Source organism: Hemicordylus capensis, chromosome 4 (genome assembly GCF_027244095.1).
Source record: "Hemicordylus capensis ecotype Gifberg chromosome 4, rHemCap1.1.pri, whole genome shotgun sequence".
Lineage (NCBI taxonomy): Eukaryota > Metazoa > Chordata > Lepidosauria > Squamata > Cordylidae > Hemicordylus > Hemicordylus capensis.
In genome coordinates, this window is record NC_069660.1 from 255,519,074 (window position 1) to 255,532,574 (window position 13,501).

General features: G+C 43.4%; 1 protein-coding gene across 6 annotated transcripts in view; it reads right to left on the minus strand.

Annotated features, from left to right (window-relative positions):
* Nucleotides 1-473: 473 nt before the first annotated feature.
* Nucleotides 474-13,501, minus strand: part of LOC128325000 (uncharacterized) — a 95,804-nt gene continuing 82,776 nt past the window's right edge. For 5 of the 6 annotated variants that reach the window (XM_053250305.1, XM_053250303.1, XM_053250307.1 and 2 more), the window contains 2 exons: nucleotides 5,069-5,244; nucleotides 2,428-3,942 (listed from right to left, as the gene is read on the minus strand). In XM_053250305.1, the coding sequence (XP_053106280.1) occupies nucleotides 2,940-3,908 (969 nt within the window). In that variant the 5' untranslated portion in view covers nucleotides 3,909-3,942; nucleotides 5,069-5,244 and the 3' untranslated portion in view covers nucleotides 2,428-2,939. Of the gene's footprint in view, nucleotides 1,530-2,427; nucleotides 3,943-5,068; nucleotides 5,245-13,501 lie in introns of those variants that run through there. The other variant, XR_008307216.1, reaches the window with a different exon arrangement.

Genomic DNA, 13,501 nt, shown 5'->3' on the forward strand with positions numbered 1-13,501 from the left:
AAACTGGGCAATATTACAGAAGCCAGTCCTTCAGCACGGAGCCAGCAATGCTCTGTTGGGTGGCCAAGGCAGCTATTCTCTAATTAGTAATCTACACATTTTAGGACTGATTTCAAGAATGGGGTCAAGAGCAGACTGATCAGCAAGTTACAAGGTTGTGTTTAAAACATGGTGTATTTGACTTGTTCATTGATAACTGTAGGTGTGTATCCTGCAAGTGCATGTTTGCAGAAAGGAAGAGGGGTTTCTGCACCCCTACCTGCTGATGTTCCTGCCTGAATGTGCAACATTAATTTCACTGGAGGCTCCAACAGTATTTTATTGGCTTTAAGGGCAGCTCTGGGTGGTGGTGGGAGGAGGAGGGGTGGGCAAGCATCCACCATATAGAAAAGTAGTTTGCCCCCACTTGCTCCCACCATGCCTGTTTCAGAAATCTAACAGCTTGCCCACCCATAAATGCACTTTGCCCCTTCTGTACCCCCCCACTAGGTTTTTCTAGTTACACCATTGCTTGACTTATGGGGGCCCAGGGCCCATATAGATAGACTCTGGGGTACATGTCATTTCCTTGAGATTCAGCTGTGAGGTGATTTCTGAGCAATCCATTTGTAGAGAGCATTTACTGCATGCTGTTTTAATATGCCACCTCCAACTCAGATATAGGTTGGCTTGTGATAGTATGCAGATGACAGATATATTTGGTATGTAGTGTCCATGGCATGTGGGCAAGTTGCTAGGAGCTGGGAATCTCCATGTCATAGCATTTAAAATAGCTGTCCTATGTGCTGGAGGGTCATTTGTGTCATCCTCATTATGACAACACTGAGAATTATTTATTTAGGTCACTTCACAAAAGCTATTCAAGCCGCTGTGCCCCCCCCCTTTTTCTTTTCTGGTCTGTACATTGAATGGAAAAACACACATTGATAATAATGTAGGTTTGACTTTAAAATGACTCTCTTCTACTTTCTGGCTCACAGACATACAGCACTGATGTTTGATGCATTCTGGACTGAAAGGTATTCTTTTTTTAAAGTCACTAGCAAAAACATTTTGGAGTGTTCTGCTGGTATTCCTGCACACATTAACTTCTGCTATTGAAATGTATTCCTGAATAAAAATCGCTCTCCCCTCCCTACCTTCTATGATTTTGTTAGTGCAATGCTCAAAACTGAGTTTTTGAGGGAAAAGGAGACAGGATAAACCCTTGCAACCCTTGTTATTATTTTATCCTTTTCTGTGCATTGTCAGAGACATATTGTAGATCCAATTTTAGTAATAAAGACGTTCTTAGGAAGTAGAATTCACTTTTGAATATGTTCAGTTGACATCTGCAAAGATTCCATTTTTTTTTCTTTTTCCATTTCTTAGCAAAGCCCAATTAAGTCTGGCTTCCTTTGTGGCATCATAAAGTGCATTTTCTGCCTAACCTGAGAAGCACAAAGGCTGCTGTACTCATGCTGTTGCTGGAATGATCTGCCAGAATGAAATTGGATATGTCTCATTGAATCATAAACAGCAACAGCTTTCTGAAAACAAAAGAGAGAATACTTGACATCTGAGGTGAAAGGGAAAGCATGGGGGTGAGGAGGAAATGCTGATTGCATTTTAAATTTATTACAAATGTTTGCTTTACTTTGCCAAATTCAGAGAATCCAAAAGAAAGCTACAATTTTAGGTCAAATCTTGGGTAAAATAAGCAGCAGACTTACCACTATTTTCAGTGGGCCAGATGTTTGGCTTATCAATGGTGGTACATTTAAGCTGCTATCACTAATGTATTTGCCATTCCTATAATTTGCTAAGATGTTCAGCCCTGCTGCCCCCAGAAATTGTTTGAAGAAGGCAATAGTGTTTATTGAAGGCCCCATTCCATGATGCTCTCTATTGAATGTAAATGAAGGTTACCTTACTTGAAGGTAAATGTTAGTTTGCTGTACAGAGGCACTCTTACCCCTTGGACTTCTAGGCTGAAGTCCAGGGCCTCCACATCCCCTGGAGCCTCCCCAATCCTCTTCAGTCTGTCATGGGTGGTGTGGTTGCCATGCTGCTGGCATGTGCTGTGCTGGGTGGCCGAGCATAACTGCGACCTGTTCTGAGTGTGGCCTCTGTTTTAGAGACAGAGGGGGGAGTGGGGAAAGAAATATGTGGGATGGAGATATGTTCAGTTGTGTGTTGAAATGTTTCTGCTAATGCATATTTGCAAAAATATACCAGTTTTATATTGTATTTATTTATTTATTATTAAATTTGTATACCGCCCCCCCCCCACCTCGTCCTGCTATGCTGCCTCATTGTGGCGGAGTGTGTGAGTGTGTTCCTGGGAGGGATGAGTGAAGTACACTGGGAGGTATACTCCCAGTAGGGTCACTCAATCAATTCAATCAATTTTTATTACAGTCATAGGCCATACAAAAGACATTAAAAAAGCATTAAAACAAAACTTTATACATAGTAAACAGAATAAAAGAGAATAAAACAGTAGGCTTCTATCAATTTGACCTTAAACAAGATCTTAATCTAATAGCAACATAGAATAATTTCACCACCACTTTAATGACCTCATTATTTTGGTCCTCAAGGCAGAAGTTCAAGTAAAAGGGGTCAGCTCTTCCTGGAAATTGCTTTAGCAAAGGGGATATAAGTTCTTTCCTGGTATCACAGTAAAGAGAGCAATATAACAACATATGTGAAACAGTTTCAGGGAGGCCTGCACCACAAGGGCATAAGCCAGAGTCTGGCAATCCCTTATCAAATCTTTTTTCCAAAAGGGCTGAGGGTAGCACATTCATACGGGCCCTAGTAAATGCTATCCTAAACTTTAAAAAGTGTAGGGAAGCTAGATAACTGGCACCTCTATTCCCTAAAGGGGGCATGATTCCCCCCCCAAAGGAGAACAGGTCCTATTTCCCCAAGAATCAAGATTCTGGTGCTCAATGTCATGCAGACGTTGTAAGAGTATATCTATCCTTTGCCTTCTCAATTCCCATAAGTAGAATTTCAGAAGGAAATAGACCCATTTGCAGTATTTTATTGTTGACATATGACAGCCAAGGGCTAGGGAAAGAGTTCCTCCATAAGAACCAAAAGTAGGAGGGCTCCAGATATTCCAAGCAAAGTTTGATCCATTTAATTAAGGTAAGCTCCCAGGCTTTAGAGGAAATAGTAAGGGATCTGGACTCTAAACATAGCACTGAATAAGGTACACATCTGGGTACCCCAAAAATAGCCCTAAGGAAAATTGATTGAACCCTTTCCATCTCAGATGTTACTTCCTGAATCCAGAGTAGAACCCCATAAAATAATTGAGCTACAATCTTTGCTTGAAAAACCTGGAGAGCCATAGGTATATACTGGCCACCTTTGGAATAGTAAAACCGCAAGAGAGCATTGAGGGTTTTATGTGCAATGGAGATAGAATACAATCTTTGCGATTTCCAGTTCAGATTATATTGAAAATGTATACCAAGATATTTAAATTTATAAACCTGCTCGATATTTTCCTTGTTTACTATCCACTTGTAAAGTTTCCTAGCTTTAGTAAAAACCAAGACCTTAGATTTCTCATAATTAATAGATAAGTTATTATCATTACAATAGTGGGCAAAAGCTCCCAGCAATCTAAGGAGACCAAGACGGGTCTGGGACAGAATCACCACGTAATCCGCATATAGCAACACTGGCACACGAATATCGGCCAGTTTTGGAGCATGTGAATCCACCGATCCCAAACACTGCACTAAATCATTAATAAAGAGATTGAACAAAGAAGGGGCCAGAACACAACCCTGCCTGACCCTATGAGTGACAGGAATTAAATCAGTTAATGCCTCATTAGGAGCATATCTGACTTGGATGGAAGAATTGACATGGAGCTGCATAATCAGGAACAACAATCTTTTGTCCATCGAGGATTTCCCAAGTTTGGACCACAGTAATTCCCTAGGAATAAGATTGAACGCAGCTTTTAAATCAATAAAAGCAGTAAAAAGTCTACCTTTGGGAGCACTAGAGTATTTACATGCTAGATGGTTCAAAATCATACAGTGGTCAAGAGTGGAATGACCTGCTCTAAAACCTGCCTGCTTGATCCCTAGGATCTGCTGTTCAGAAATCCATGCTTCAAGTTTGGATAACAAATAAAGGGTATATACTTTGCCCACCACTGAAAGCAGGCTAATGGGCCTATAGTTAGATGGGTCAAGATGGGAACCCTGTTTAAAGATTGGGACCACTATTGCTATTCTCCATTTTGCAGGGAAAATACCTGTACTATTTATTGAAGTAAACAGATTAGAAGAAGAGGAAGCATGAATATGGGAAAGTGTGTGTGTGTGTGTGTGTGTGTGTGTGTGTGTGTGTGTGTGTGTAGGGTAGGGATGTGCAAACAGGTTTTACTGTTCAGGTTTGAACTGAACCACTCCCATTCGGTCTAACCCCAGAACAAAGCTCAAGGGGTTTACAACTTTGGTTTTTTAAAAAATAAATAATTTTTTTTTAACTTATCCCCTCTGGGAGAGTTGTCCGAGGGGGGTGGGTGGGCAGGGCCTCCTTGTTCAGTTCGAACCGAACTGGTCCGGTTCGGATCCAGTTTGGACTTGAACAGAACCAGACTGGCCTTTTCCATGCACACCCACAGTGTAGGGGGAATTATGCTTAACTTGAAGTGGGGTGGGGTGGGGCCTCCAAGGGCCTTTAGGTCCCGGTTCCATAATTACCTAGGTGCATCTCTGCCAAAGGGACAACAGAAACCCTTGCTTCAAGTCAGACAGCTCAAGCTCAAGCTATGTGATGGTATTCCCGCCCCCCCCCCATTACTTAGCTAAACTGGCTGACATCTGGATGAACACTGCAGTGGTGGAACAGTGCTGATTTCCAGCCCAAGGCTGCATCATTGCATAAACAGGGGAAGGGTTTGGGGGTACTATCTCCCTCTGAAGCCCACTGTGTGCCACAAAAATATGTCCTTGAGGGTTGTGCTCAGCTCAGTACTAAGTGGACTTCAGAGGGAAGTAGAGGTAGTTGAAAATAACAAGAAAGATCAAGGTGAAAAACAGCTCAGCCTTACCCTGTTGCACTAGTGCCATGCTAGTCTGGGTGTCAGCCACTGAATGCAACTTGGTACTTCAGTGTGAACTCACTTCCATTAACATTGTGTACTTCCAGTTCAGATGCCAAGAAAGATGTGAAGCTCAGATTGATATTTTTGCTCATATTGGAACTCCTCATACATCTTCTATATTTCTATACATGTTAATAGTTGAAGAGAAAGAGAGAGAGAAATTACGTTATTAAAACTCACACCAGGAGGACTTGTCTTACCGTGAACAATCACAGGAAGAGAGACTTATTTTGAATTTCTGGTTGATCCACAGTATGAGTCTCTTCTTCTGTTAATTTGTTACTGGTGTTAATGAAATTGATAAATATAGAATAATTCCAGATGCATTACAGCATGACAGAAAAATAGGATCTTAGATGTTGGAGGCCCATTTTACCAAGGTTTCAAACAATTATATTTTCTTTTCACTAACTTCAAGGAAAGTAACACAGAAGTAAGATAGATCCTCAGGAAACATAGACTAGTGTCCACCCCAAAGGACTGATCAACTAGTTCCCTGCCTACAAAGAAGGCTTTTGACTTGAATTAAAAAGCAACTCCCCTTGTGCATTATGGCAACCCCCCCCCTTTTTTTGGAAACTGAGGGAAATTGCACACACAATTTGTGATGTCAGGGATAGAGCTTTTTAAAGAAGAAAAGTTTATGTAGCTCTTTGGATTCCAGCCAGGCTTTACATAGGAATATAGGAAGCTGCCTTATACTTTGTCAGACCATCAGTCCATCTAGCTCAGCATTGTCTTCCTGGAGTGGCCCCATCCTCTAAGGGGAATATCTTACAGTGCCTGCAACGGGGACAATTCATGTCAGTTCATAGCAAAGGGGACAATTCATTTTTGCTACATCAAGACCAATTTTATTCTATCTATCTATCTATCTATCTATCTATCTATCTATCTATCTATCTATCTATCTACCACCCTTCCAAAATGGCTCAGGGCCGTTCACAGCATGATAAAAACAATTAAAACAAATTAACAATTAAAATCAAACTAATTAAAAAACAATAAAACCAATAAAACAGCTAAAAGCCCTGAAAATCAGGCCAACAATTTAAAACAGTTTAACACAGTTAATCATTTAAAACCCTGGAAGGCCAGGCCAAATAGGTAGGCTTTAAGGGTTCTACTGAAGGACAGCAATGATCTCAAATTACGAATTTCTGCTGGGAGTGCATTGCACAGCCCAGGAGCAGCTACAGAGAAGGCCCACCTCTGCGTCGCCACCAGATGAACCAGTGGCAACTGGAGACGGACCTCCTCAGATGATCTTAACGTGCAGTGGGGATCATGTAAAAGAAGGTGCTCTCTTAGATAACTCCGACCTAAGCCATTCACGGCTTTAAAGGTAATAACCAGTGCTTTGTATTTTGCCTGGAAACATATTGGCAGCCAGTGTAGCTGTTTCAAAACAGGCATAATATGGTCTCTCCGAGTTGCCCTAGAGACCAACCTGGCTGCCGCATTCTGAAGTTTCCGGACTATGTACAAAGGCAGCCCCACGTAGAGCGCATTGCAATAGTCAAGCTGGGAGGTTACCAGCTGATGCACCACTATTTTGATGTCATCCTCTCCAAAGAATGGGCGCAGGTGTCGAATCAGCCGAAGCTGATTGAAAGCACTTCTAGCAATGGCCTCCAACTGAGATACCACAGTGAGGCCTGGGTCCAGGAATGCTCCCAGGCTGCGCACCTGCTCCTTTTGGGGGAGTGTAACCCTATCCAGCACAGGGAGATATAACTCATCCCTCAGATTCTGAGTCCCTACAATGAGCACCCCCGTCTTGCTTGGATTCAACTTCAATTTGTTCTCCCTCATCCAGCCCACTACTGCCTGTAGGCAGGCATTTAGAGAATGAGTGCCATTTCCTGAAGATGAAAATGAGAAGAAGATTTGGGTGTCATCAGCATGCTGATAACACCCAGCACCAAATCTCCTGATGACCTCACCCAGCGGTTTCATGTAGATATTAAAAAGCATTGGTGACAGAATGGAGCCCTGGGGAACTCCATATAACAGCTCCCATTTTGAGGAGCAACTGCACCAAGCTCCACCATCTGGAATCTACCCGAGAGATAGGAGCAGAATCACTGCAAAGCAGTGCCCCCTATCCCCAACTCCCCCAGGCAATCCAGAAGGATGCCATGGTCGATGGTATCGAAAGCCATCGAGAGATCCAGAAGAACCAGCAGAGTCACACTCCCTCTGTCGATTCCCCAGTAAAGGTCATCCATCAGGCCAACCAAGGCTGTCTCAACCCCATAGCCAGCCCTAAAGCCAGTTTTAAATGGATCTAGATATCAGTTTCCTTCAAGACTGCCTGGAGCTGGTCGGCTGCCACCCTCTCAATCACCTTGCCCAACCAAGGGAGATTGGAGATTGGCCTGTAATTGTCCATCACTAAGGGATCCAGAGAAGGCTTCTTTAGGAGTGGTCTAATCAATGCCTCCTTCAAACAAGGGGGCACCCTACCCTCCTTCAGTGATGCATTTATGATATTAACTAGGCCATCTCCAACAATCTCCCTGCTAGATAGAAGCAGCGAAGTCGGGCAAGGATCCAGAGAATAGGTGGTAGGCCTCACCGCCCCAAGCAGCTTGTCCACATCCTCAGGAGTCACAGATTGAAACTGATCCAATCTAATACTGCAAGAGGGATTGCTGGACACCTCCTCCATAGATCCTGCAAAAACAGTGGAGTCCAAGTTGGCCCAAATATGGGAGATCTAGTTTGCAAAAAACCCATTAAAGGCATCACAGTAGAATGACCCCGGGGACTCATTTGAAGTAGAAGGAGCAGAAATCAAACTCCTCACAACCTGGGATAGCTCCACTGAGCGCAAACCTACAGCCACAATGTGCACAGACCAAATACTCTTTTTTGCCGCACGCACCACGACCGCATAACTCTTCAAATGGGTCACATGCTGTATCCTCTCAGATTTGAACTGAGTTCTCCTCCACTTGCGCTCTAGTCGCCTACCCAACCGCTTCAGCCCCCGCAACTCCTCAGTATACCAAGGGGCCATTTTTGAAGCAGGTCGGAAGGGACGCTTAGGAGCAATCATGTCTACTGCCCTGATGAGTTCCCTGTTCCAGGTTCCCACCAGGGCATCGACAGAATCACCGGCTGCACCGTCAAAGTCCTCCAAGGCCTTTTGAAATCCCACCGGGTCCAGCAGCCTTTTTGGACGGACCATCCTAATAGGTCCACCACCCCTGCAGGGGTGGATTGCAGCTGTGAGACCAACCTTAACCAGGTAGTGGTCCGTCCATGACAATGGAGAAACGACAGGATCCCCCACCCATGCAATACCCCCTGATCCAACCAAAAGACCAAATTGAGTGTGTGGCCAGCAACATGAGTTGGTTCAGAAACTAACTGGGATAGGCCCATAGTTGTCATGGCCGCTATGAACTCCTGAGCCACACCAGACAAGCCAGTCCCAAAGTGGATATTGAAGCCCCTCAGCACTAAAGGTCTAGGAGTCTCCAACACCAACTCCGCGATAGCTCTGTCAGCTCAGTTAGGGAGTCGGTTGGGCAGTGGGGTGGACAGTACACCAACAGAATCCCCAATCTATCCCTAGTTCCCAGCCACAAAAATATGCACTCGATATAGGTCAGCTGTCTCACAGGGGCTCTGGTAAGGGAAGTAGTATTCTTTTGGACCACAGCCAGTCCACGCCCCCGCTCACATCCTCTAGCCTGCTCCATGACAGAATAACCTGGTGGGAGAAGCTAAGCCCACACAGGACCACTTGCCTCCCTCAACCAGGTCTCAGTTATACATGCCAGGTCATCATCCATGATCAAATGGTGGACAAATTCGATCTTATTCTGAACTGACCTGGCATTACAGAGGAGCAAGGCCAGACTCTGTGGGTCATTGCGGCTGCTCCCCAAGGCCTGAGAGTTGACAGAGCAGTTAGAAGTCGAAACAGTTACTAAATTACTAATTTCCCTTCCCCTGTAACAGCCAGCTGCTCTGCCAGCATTAATTCTTCTATTCCCCACCACAACAGTAATAGCTGCCCCAGGAACACTGGGCGCACTCCCAGCAGCCCCCCCTCAAGAGAGCCCAAACACATATCTGCAAAAGGCCTGGCCCAACCCAACCCCCCAGCCCTCAGTCCCACCCTTGAAGGCCCAGCCCCAAAGGCCGGCCACCTACAGGTGGCCTGATGGCTACGCCTTTGGTGAGCCTCCCTGCTTTTAAGCCAACAAGCCTTGAAAGGCACACCTCTCATGTGTAGCTCCCAGAACAAGAAGCAGGTGGTTCTCCTCAACAGTCTGGGGGCTGGCAACCAGCCAGCCCGAACTTGGCAGCAGACAAGCAGGCTGCTCCCCGTCTGGGCTGGAAGCTCCACAGGAGGCAAAGGGACCAGTTGGTAAGTCCCTGCAGGCAGATGGAATAGCCTTGCAGCTCCTTGTCCCTGCAGGCAGATGGAATAGCCTTGCAGCAACTTGTCACCTCCCAGTCCAATGGGAGGTGACAAGGGGACTGCACAGAAATCCCTCAGGGGTCCAGGCATTTAGTATAGTTATCTAAGGGGGTTGGCAAGTGGAAAGAGAGTCAACACTGCTCACTGTGTGATGAATGAACCAAAATTATGCCACCACTTCAGTTTGTGCATATACTTCCTATGGTCTTGCGGGAGTAAATCAAGGAGCTTTTAAAATCTACATAACACCATCTAAATGGCTACCTTTAGTCTAAAGGTTTAGTCTACCTTTAGTCTTTAATCTAAATGGGTACAGTGATCTTTCATATCAGTCAAGGTGCCCCATGCTATCTGTGCACCAAGTCAGAGAATTGCATGCTCATTGCTGGAGATTTTCAGCAGCTGTCCCACAATATTGCTTCTGCCCTTCTACCGACTTGCACAAGACCAAACCTGAGCATTGCTGGACGGTTTATGAGACTTTTTTATTTTAATGACTGGGTTGGAATTTGGAAATGGGAGTTAATTATAGTGGTGAAGGGCAGAGTTTGATATCATCAAATTGATCCCGCAAGGGTGATTGTCTTTCTGGATTCAATCCTGCACAGTGACTGAGGGTTTGTTCTTGATACAAAAAAGAGGTGAGAATAAAAGCTTCTTTCAACTCAGAAGAGACCAGTCTGATCCTTTGCTTTGGCTGCTTTTTTGCTTTTTGCAGTGTTCTGATAAAAACACTGATAAAAGCCCTTTTCAAGGTGTTAACCTGGCACCAAAGGTTAGCAAAGAAGGTGCCAGGCAGATCTCTCTGGGGAAGGTAAGTTAGTCTACAAACAGTTACCTCCACATTTTTATCTGATGCAGATGGCTGGAATACAGAAAGGCTAACAATAGATTCATGGACTTCTTTTCCTCACTGCAGTGTGATTTTTGGCATTTTTAAATAAATGTTTATAAGTGTGCCAAAAATAGTAGTGAGTCCTCCCTAATATATGGATATATAACAGATTGTCTACTCTCATACAAACCTTCCTGGGTATTGAGATCTTCATCAGAGATACTTCTCCAAGTGTCCCCATCATCAGAGGGAAGCTGGATGGGGTGCCTGGGTAGAAGGTCTTCTTGGTGGTACAGACTTACTTGTAGAATAACTTAGGTTCCCCTGAGAGATTAAGACTTCATTATTTGCCCAAGCCGTTTAGACTTTTTTACCCAACAGTTGCCTAGCTTCATCATTTTGTTCTTTAAGACGCCAGGTAAAGACCTTTTTGTTCACTCAGGCCGTTTAACTTTTAAAATTTTTGATCTGATTTTAATTGATTTTAACAATGTCTTTTAAATTGTTCTGCATTGTATTTTGTATCCCCCCTTTTTTTGGTTTGTTATGATTTAATGTGTTGTGTGTTTTTATCTCATGTTTTAATGTTGTATTAAAGAGAACAATTTGTTATTGGGTGGCTGACAAAGTTGTTGTTGTTTTCTGCCTGCTAATGTGTTGGTTTATTTTTATTTTTATTTTTCCTGTTATTTTTTAAATATGATGCTTTATGTATTTATTATTAGTCTTTATTAAATTTAAAAAATAAATTTCTAAAATGGGATAGAAGTTCTTAAGATAAGTGAATAAAATAAAATAATATGGTCCACCAGAGGTAAGTTTCCATCTGGCATGTTAGAAAGACATATGGCTTCAATAATTTTCTAGTTCTCATGTTATATGTGTCTTAAGAACACTTGGAGAAAGGTAAAATCGGAAAAACAATCAAGAGTCTTCTGGCTCTTAAAATGTCATGGAAAACTCCTAACACATCAGGAAAGACACAGTTGCATTGTTGTTGTTTTTACTAGTAGGTCTCTTATATAACTAACAGCTAATAACTAAAGCTGCCCTCTGTGAAGCCATCGGAGGAAGCTGGCATTGGCTATTTGTACCACTCTTCCTGGGGTGCAGAGAACTGCTGCAGGGAGAGTTCATCTGACCCAGCAACTGCACCAGTTGTGACAAACATAACTGCTCTAATAAATGACTTTTATGATGTATTGATAGCCACACAAAAGGAGGAAAGCAACGTATTCATCTCAGGACATGACAGAGATGCTCATAAAAATCCAAACGATCGACCACTCTGCACCATTAGGGATTTCGGATCGAGAAGTCAAAATACTGAGTATGTAGAGCTACGTCTAGGACAGCAAGTGCCATTCCTCTTGCAATGCTCTCACACAGCCTTGTCCAGGTAACAAGGCCATTGTGGATATTGGAAGGTGCATTGTATGAGAGACCTTTGAGTGGGGAAAGGGTGGAAAGAGGGAGATAGTCAATAGCAGCCACGTGTGCCCCAACCTAAGGACTGTGGAGTGGGACCCAAACTGTTGCAAGTGGATTTTCCTTGGCTTTTAAATGAAATCACTTAAAAAAAAATATGTACAGGGCTCAGGATCCTAGCGTTTTGCAAATTTTGGTTCTATATGCTTGCATTTAGTGTTGTAGTTGTTAGTGCTGCTTCCCACTCCCCATGTGTTTCTGACTCACCGCTTGTAAAATAAGTATCTTTGTTTCTGCGAGTCTAATATTCTTGGTTGTGATAGGTGCTATTATGTCCTTTGCCTTCCCTTACATGTTGTGTTTGCTTGCCGTCGTATTCTCCCTGCTGTCTATGTCTCTTTGGATCCTGGCTGGCATACAGAGCAAGGATGCAGCACTGCAGTGAGAAAGTGGCATTTTTTGATATCCTCCTTTCCCCAGGAAGTGTTCTGTGCTACCCAAAACTATGTCCCTGAGGGTTGCACAGCCCTTGGGGACATATTTTTGGGTGGCATAGAAGATTTCCCGAGGAAGTTGAGAGCATCAAAATTTGCTGCTTTCCTGCTTAACCAATACAGTTATGAAGTTCTCTTAGGCTGTTCTCTCACGGCACCAGTGCATCCTTGGTCTGTATGTCGGCCCCTATTCCCATTTTTAAAATTATGTGGCTCTATATGTTATATAGTGGGCATTTGCCATTGTCGTCTATGTAGTAGCTGCTGTGGAGTGTGTGGCAATTGTTCTATGATTCTGTGTTCTAGCCTCTAACTAGTACTGTATTTTGCATTAACACAGATGTTTTCAGTGTTTACTGTTGAACCAGTAAAAGGAGATATTGTGATTATGGCATAGGATGACAATTAATGTTGCTAGACCCAGATTTTCAACATGCTGTACTTCATCTGAGTCCACATCTGAGCTATGAAAGACCTTGCATAATGCAGTTGCATGGGTACACCATATATTTGTTTTTCAATGATTGTGTTATCTCTCTAGATTCAAGTAGCTAATAATCAATAATAAAACTTTTTCAATGAAACAGTTAAAAAAACAACCTAAAGAATAAAAAAACTAAAAATGGTCAACAATTTCTATTTAATGTAAATATGGGGTGTTTGGGCAGCTATGGCATAGAGACTATCTTGGTCAGCCTGATGGATGATGTCCTACTGGGAATTGACAGAGGGAGTATGACTCTGTTGGTCCTTTTGAATCTCTCAGTGGCTGTCAGTATCATCGACTATGGTATCCTTCGGGAGCATCTGAGGGGAAGTGGGAGGCACTGCTTTACAGTAGTTCAGCTCCTATCTCTCTGACAAATTCCAAATGGTGTTGCTTGGAGACTATTGCTCTTCAAAACAAGAACTCTAGTATGGAGTCCCACAAAGCTCCAATTACTGTCAATAATGCTTTTTAATATCTACATGAAACAGTTGAGATAAATCATCAGGGGAATTGGTGCAGAGTGCTCCATGTCAGCACCATCAGAAAAAGGCATAACCTCCCTAATTGCCTGCCTAGAGGTGGCCATGGGCTGGATGAGGGATAACAGACTGAGACTGAATCCAAATAAGATGGAGGTGCTTTGATCTGCCTGTCCTGGATGGGGTTACATTCCCCCAGATGGAACAGGTAC